This window comes from Triticum aestivum, chromosome 3A, assembly GCF_018294505.1.
Source record: "Triticum aestivum cultivar Chinese Spring chromosome 3A, IWGSC CS RefSeq v2.1, whole genome shotgun sequence".
Lineage (NCBI taxonomy): Eukaryota > Viridiplantae > Streptophyta > Magnoliopsida > Poales > Poaceae > Triticum > Triticum aestivum.
This window is the reverse complement of record NC_057800.1, coordinates 450,160,820-450,168,770: the sequence shown is the minus strand read 5'-3', so window position 1 is coordinate 450,168,770 and position 7,951 is coordinate 450,160,820. Positions and strand designations below refer to the sequence as shown.

Sequence of the window (7,951 nt, the reverse complement as noted above, 5' to 3'; positions counted from 1 at the left end):
ATGAGCTTGCATGCTGAATTCTTAGAACTCTAAGTAGTTTGAATGCACAATATGCCCTCTATACATCTCTATGAGTCGTTGCTATCAATTTTGTGAAGTTTTGTTGACAAAAATTTTGTGGACTAATTTTTTCAGAATTCTGTGCATAGGGATAAAATGAGTTTCTTTAGGAAGTTTGCTTCCAAGAACTCCAAGGAAGTCATTGGGGAGTCTTCGGACAACGATCTCCACACTCGAAGAATGGCGGAGATGCGGCCGTGCGAATGGCCGCATAACCCCTTCATGGATGGAGCCGGAATTCGTCAAGAGTTCGCACAATTTGCTGCTAATGCTGGTCTCACCGACTTCATCGCAGCTGAGTGTGAAGAATTCCATCTACTTACAAATTCCTTTGTGCAAAGCTTTCATTTTCTGAGTAGGAATAATCCCCCTGAGGTGCAGTTTAATTTATATGCTGAAACCCGTCAGATACCACTTACTGAATTTTGTGATATATGCTTGATCCCTTCTGACGGGGAAATAAGAGAGCCTAGACCTGTAGAGTTTGAGGATTTCTATCGCACTCTGTCAGTGGAAGATGAGAGAGGGGTATCGAGTGTCACCGCCACTAGCTTGCAGTTTCCTTATGTGCATTATTTTGCTCTTTTCATTATGAAGTGTCTACTTGCTAGAGAGAAGGTTGGTGCACTTAGTGCTCCTGATTTTGTTATCTTATGCCGTGCACTCTACGGCGATAACACTTATATCCTAGGAGTTATTATTGCACTTCGTCTACACCTTAACAGGACCAAGGGTAAAATTCATGGCGGTATTTATGCCACTAGTTTAGCGAGTCACTTTAACATTCAGATCCACTAACATGATTATCGTTTAACTAAGGTTTATTTAGATCGCCAGGCTATGGCAGCTCATCAATTTATTGATGGCAAAAACACCACTATTCATATTCCTTACAACCTAGTTTTCAGTGAGAACACCCGTGGTATTATTCCATTGCCTGCACCCGCTTTGTCTGATTTTATTGCATGGGCGGATACATTTTTATGCCATATGACATCATCGCCTACCGGAACACCCAGATAGCTGCAGAGGAGGAGCCTCGGGAGTGGGACGCTTAGGTGCCCGCTTCCCAGCACTTCAACGTGGGATCGGAGGGCTACTTCGAGTGGTGATTACCAAGCTAGGCCAAACGCCTAAGCATGGGGGACTACGTGTTTGCACCGACATTACATTTTTGTTCACACATTGCATTCCAGTTGTTGGTGTTCACACTTTTTCATTGTATTATCCATGCTAGATTTATTTTCTCGCTTTCTTCTTGTGTGTTTGAAAAACTTTGAGAATCACAAAAAAATGTGCTTGCTTCTTTTCGGTTTTTCTTTCTAGTTTAGTTAGTTGTAGTATTTAAAACAAAACCCAAAAAGATTTCCTTGTTCTTCTTCTGCTTGTTGGGAGCTCTCCCGTGTAAATAGTTTTTCTGGTTTTTGTTTGTCTCTTTAATTTGTTTCACCCAAGAAAAACTAAAAACTCCAAAAATATTTCAGTGTGTTTCTCTGAAATTCTTTTCCTTTTATTGAGTCATACCGAGGAGAAGACCACGATGAAAATGTTGAGTGTCTCCCAAATTGCCTTGTCTTCTCCTTGTGAATAAAATGTTTGCAGATTTCAGCTTAGTCCACGACATTCTTGCACTATTATTATTTTCATATCATTCGGTCATGCAAGTGAAAGACAATAATGACGATATTTGATGAACTGGCTGTGGCAGAGAGAAACGGGTATGAACTCAACTTGTTCTGTTTTTGTAAATATGTTTAACCTAGTGTCCATGATTCAGTCCATTATAATCAAACATGTTTGCAGTGACAATTAGACATTATAGTTTCTCATGCCATGCTTAAGTAGCTAGGAGTGGATAATGATTTATCTTGGATGTCAACATGCATTAAAACGATTGTGATGTAGTATGATGATATGGTATCCTCCTTCGAATGTTTCGAGTGGCTTGACTTGGCACATGTTCATGCATGTAGTTCAATCAAAACCAACATAACCTCTATAATATTTATGTTCATGGTGTTCATATCCTACTCATGCTAGTATCCAATGTTATTTATGAATAATGCATGTTCATGACCGCTTTTGCTCTCTAGCGGGCCGCTTCCCAACCTATTTGCTAGCCTTCGCCTGTACTAAGCGGGAAAACTACTTGTGCATCAAAATCCTAAAACCCAATTTATTCCAAATAAGTCCATCATATATCTACCTATATGCGGTATTACCCTTCTGTTCTAAGTAAATTTGCATGTGCCACCTCTAAAAACTTCAAATAAACATCTGTTTTGTGCGCCTGGATTGTTAATAGAGTGACAGGAGGTAGTTAATATCTTCCATGCTAAGCGGGTTATTCTCATGATGAGTGTTTATTCATTCGTCCTTGCACGAGAGGGGCGCTAATAGGGATTTCCAATCCCGAATTCAAAAATTGCAAATAATTAAACAAAACTCCCCTAGAACCGATGTTGGTATGGACGGTACACGTGGACGCGGCTAGCCATGGAGTGTGTTTGTTGGTGGAGGGGGAGTAAACATTTACTTTTATCGTTTGAGAACCGCCACTAATGTGTTTAGAATGGAAGGTATCGATAACTAATGGTCGCGGAGTAAACATGAAGGGTGCATTTCTCAAAATTTCATTTATCTCTGTTTTAAAAATCTGAGCTTTGGCACCGCTACAAATCACTGTTTCCCTCTGCGAAGGGACTATCTATTTACTTTTATCTTGAGTCATCACCTTCACAAATAAGCGCCAGACCTGAGAGTACTATTGTCATCCTCATGCATTGTGTATATTTAATGTTGGATGCATCATGACTGGATCTTTTCTATCATGAATTACAATGTTTAGTCACTACTTCAACTTTGGAGGTGCTCTGCATTTATGTTTTGCGGTCCCAGAAAGGGCTACCGAGATACCACTATTGTTATATTATATCGTGATTGTTTTGACAAAGTGTTGTTAATTGAGATATTTTATTATTGCTCGCAAGTTGCTTATACCACCGATATGAGTTAATACAATATCTAATAGTTATTGTTGACATGGTTAGTTATAATCTTTGTTGAAAACTTGGGTACTACTTAAGCTTATTTGTGTAAATAAGAGCAAAAAAGTTCGTAAAAGTTTTTCTTTTTCACTCTCAGTTTATCAACTGAATTGCTTGAAGACAAGCAAAGGTTTAAGCTTGGGTGGGTTGATATGTCTCCGTCGTATCTACTTTTACTAACGCTTTTTCTAAAATGTGCATTATTTGAATGAAACTAACCCGCACTGATGCTATTTTCAGCAGAACTATCATGATGTTGTTTTTGTGCAGAAATGAAAGTTCTCAAAATGGAACGAAACTTTTTGGAGAATTTTTATACAATAAAAGAAAATTACTGGAGCCAAGAACCACCGAAGGGGGGTCCTTGGGGAAGCACAACCCACCAGCCCCCCCCCCTCTGGCGCGCCCACGTGGGGTGTGCCCACTTGATGGCCCCGCTGACCCTATCTCCGACGCTATAAAATCCTATCTTCGAAGAAAAAAATCAGGGAGAAAGAATTATCACGTTTCACGAGGCGGAGCTGCCGCCACCTCCTGTTCTTCGTCGGGAGGCCAGATCTGGAGTCCGTTCGGGGCTCGAGAGTGGGGGGTATTCGATCTTCGTCATCATCAACCCTTCTTCATCGCCAATTCCATGATGCTCCCCACCGGGAGTGAGTAATTCCTTCTTAGGCTCGCTGGTCGGTGAGGAGTTGGATGAGATTCATCATATAATCGAGTTAGATTTGTTAGGGATTGATCCCTAGTATCCATTATGTTCTGAGATTGATGTTGCTATGACTTTGCCATGCTTAATGTGTCATGATTTCAGATCTGAACTGTTTATGTTATCACCATTATATCTATGTTCTAAATCCGATCTTGCAAGTTATAGTCACCTATTACGTGTTATGATTCGTCAACCCCGGAGTGATAGTATCCGGGATATTTTCCGGTGATGACCGTAATTTGAGAAGTTCATGTATTCACTATGTGCTAATGCTTTGCTCCGGTTCTCTATTAAAAGAAGGCCTTAATATCTCTTAGTTTCTTTATGGACCCCGCTGCCACAGGAGGGTAGGACAAAAGATGTCATGCAAGTTCTTTTCATAAACATGTATGACTATTTACGGAATACATGCCTACATTATATTTATGAACTGGAGCTAGTGTCGTATCGTCCTAGGTTATAACTGTTATATGATGAATATCATCCAACGAATTCACCGATCCAATGCCTACGATTTTTTCCACATATTGCTTTTGCTAAGTTACTGCTGCTGCTTTACTGTTACACTTACTACAAAATCATTGCTATCACTATTACCATTACTATTGCCTTTACCAATATTATCAAAATTATCATACTACTTTGCTACTGATCACTTTGCTGCAGATAATTAATCTTCAGATGTGGTTGAATTGACAACTCAACTGCTAATACTTGCAAATATTCTTTGGCTCCCCTTGTGTCGAATCTATAAATTTGGGTTGAATATTCTACCCTCGAATACTATTACGATCCCTTATACTTGTGAGTTATCAGTGTGCATGGATCAAGTCCACCTACAAATGTCTATGGGCCTTAGGATCCGCACCCAGTCATGCTTGAGTAGGCACTCGAAAGGACAAGGATGTGCATGCGAAGTCTAGGACTTGGCTTTTATAGGTGCTACGTTCACATGTCAACCTAAAAATAGGGCAGAAGGTCTCTAGGATAAAATCAGCGTTTCACCATCATCGCCGATAAGATCACTTCAGGCACTACCATTCCCTCTGCAGTTTTCCACAATCTCTAGTAAATCGTAAGATCAAAGATGCATTAGTTGTTGACACCAATGATTATATAGCCGGAACTTTTGGGTGAGACATTGAGATGAGTTGTGAAAATGGCCAGAGTCTTAGCATGACAAATAAAGAGTAGCATTTCACCGGCAAAAAAGAGAGAGTATCATATACAAATGTAAACGCTAGACTCGTCTAATGCTCAATGTTTGGATGTATGGCTGTGTGAATCACTTTGATGAGACCGAGGGCTTCCTTTTGAAAAAGAAAACGTTGATATTTGGGTGTTTCAGAAGTTACGTATACTTCTTCTATTTTTATTTACTCTGCATATTAGAGTTGACTGAAATCAAACTTCGTGAAGTTTGACAAAGTTTATAGAAAAACGTAGAAATATTTACTTAAACAAATTTATATGATGTGAAAGTATATTTAATAATAAATCTAATAATACTGATCAGTTATTGTATATGTTTAGGCAAGTATGAGTTAGCTTAATGGTGCTCTCTCCGTCTCATGATATAAAACGTTTTATATTATGAGACGGATGAAGTATTACGACGAATCCGCACTGAGCCAGACAAACTACTATACTGTTTAGTTGACTATTTTATTTCTTTCATTCAGTTAACAGGCCGATGCAAGTACGGGAACAAAGCGAGCAATCAACAACTCTAGCAAGAATGCAACAGCGCCGGGTTCGCGTATGGCCCATGCAACACACCATCGGCGATGACGTTGTAGGCCTTCTCAGTCATGTGGATGCCGTCCCAATTGGCGCAGTTAGCCGGGGAACCCATAATAGCGGAGTGCTTGTCGCATGTCCCGACGTGGTACCGGCCACCGCCGCCGCAGCATGCCACCAGAGGATCACCGATACCTGCATGCCCAAACGCAAAACGATCGAGCAATGAGCGCGGCGCATGGACCAAACGCATATGTAGTCCGCTTTAATTAGGAGAAGAAATGCGATCGGGCGTCGGTTACTGACCAAATCTGTGTGGGTTCTTGAAGATTTCCATGGCGGCGCCGAAGTAGTCGGCGTAGATGAGCTTCACCCATGGATGCCGCGCTCTGAGCCTGTTGACCTCGTTGAACAGCGCCGTGTTGTGCCTCATGGAGAAGTCGTTGTACCATCTGAGGCAGCCGAACTGGTCGTAGTCTGCACGGTTGCCCGTCTGGTGGTCGTTCAGGTACTTGGGCACGCACCCGATGGGGAAGTTCCCCGGGATCATGATCGTCTTCGCGCCGAGGTCGATGAGCTCCTGCATGCATACGATGACAGATGAAACCACCTACACCTACGAATACGATACATGGATGTATAAATGCATGATTTGTTTGTACAGGCTAATTGATGGCGTGTAAGCACCTGGGCAATACTGATGATGCGGTTGACAACATCTGGGATGAACTGGTAGGCTGTTTCACGAGTTTTATTATTGTTGAGTAACCAGAAGTTGTAGTCGTTGCCACCGATCTCGCCCAATATGATGAGAGACTCTCCCAGGAGTCTCCTCGCACCTGGCAGATCATCGTACGTAGCCCAATTAATAAAAGCAGTACAGTAGCTAGCTAAAACTGATAGTACGGTTTTAGCATGCATGCATGGACGCGTGGTTAATTTCATTACCGGGCCCTGGTGCTATCCGTTGCACCACTTCTTTGAACCAGCCCATCTGCATGCCCAAGTTGGCAGACCCGGGAATACTAAGGCCCCGTCTTTGGAAGTACTCCGGGGGAAGCGCCGTGGCAGCAAACACCGCGAAGTTGGCACCGAATGTGCATTGTCCCCATCTCTGCTCGGGCAAGCTTGGCTGTACCAGCGGCAGACCCAGCGCTTGCGCTGCAACACGTACGGACACAGTTGTCAGCACAGCCGGACACTAAAGAGGTAGCTAGATCCATGCATGTGCTGTGCACTGCACTCACCGTAGAAATCAAGGAGGACGCGCCCGTCACAGACGCGGCCTGTGGGGTGGTGGAAGAAGGTCATCCCATATGGGAACTCCTTCAGCGCGTTTGGAGCGCTGCCGGTCGAGTACACGAAGTTGCCGGTGTCGATGATGGAGTCGCCGAAGGCGAAGATGCGCTTGTAGCAACTAGCAGATGACCTGGGAGCGCTGAGCAGTAGGACGGCCGCGACGAGGAGGATGCACGAGGAAATGGAACGGTGTCCTTGACGCTCCGAGGCCATCGAGACACTGTTGTTGCTACAACGTTTGCAGGCTGACACGGTGACTGGTTTGTGATCCGAAGGAGTTCATTTGCCCTCCTTTTTATAGCATCTTCAGGCCGAATTCTACTAGCAGTGGTAGATACGATGGCAGTGAGTACGGTGACATCGTGAAGATACATTTCTTGCATTTCTCTTTTCTTATGTATCTAAATGATTGATTTATATCCTCTATATTTTTTTGAGATTTATATCCTCTATTTATAACGTTTGATGAATAATTTCTTCGCCGGCCATAATCTTAATAATGCAGTACAGTAATTCAAGATACTCCATTTGTCCCATAATATAAAATCTTATTACATTCAATATACTGCCGTCTCATAAGATCTTATTACATTCAATACGTGAGTATATTGGATCTAATAAGATCTTATGTTATGGGATGGAGGAAGTATATGATATCAAATCACACGTGGGCACATATATTAATTGCATCGTGGCATATACATTAATATGCACATATATCTATCATAATGACATAATATTACTGTGAAAATGATATTCTTCATATATATAAACTGCCGAACTGGCCCACTGGTTATCTCTGTACAAAAAGCGCTACAAATGTTCTAAATTAAGAAGCTACAATGTATATCCAACACTTTTACAAATAGATGGCACTAGCCAACAGATGTGCATCCAATAGAAAGGCGCACACAATGTTATATAAATGTTAACATGTGGTAGGTTTCAGGAATGGATTTTAATAACAGGTTAGAACATATTTGAAAGAAAATCCAATTGCAATGAGGGCAATTATCAAGACAATTGTAGAAAACAAAATAAGGACAATAGTTATACATTTGTTTTTAAAAAAATGCATATTTTCACAATTGATTCT

The 7,951-nt window shown here is 41.7% G+C and overlaps 1 protein-coding gene across 1 annotated transcript; it reads right to left on the bottom strand.

Annotated features, from left to right (window-relative positions):
• Positions 1–5,443: 5,443 nt before the first annotated feature.
• On the bottom strand, positions 5,444–7,108 carry LOC123058411 (GDSL esterase/lipase At1g28600-like). Its single transcript, XM_044481141.1, has 5 exons — positions 6,804–7,108; positions 6,505–6,717; positions 6,244–6,395; positions 5,863–6,136; positions 5,444–5,751 (listed from the first exon to the last, which is right to left on the bottom strand). The coding sequence occupies exons 1-5, from the start codon at positions 7,066–7,068 to the stop codon at positions 5,546–5,548; spliced, it is 1,110 nt and encodes a 369-aa protein (XP_044337076.1). The 5' UTR covers positions 7,069–7,108; the 3' UTR covers positions 5,444–5,545.
• Positions 7,109–7,951: the final 843 nt, after the last annotated feature.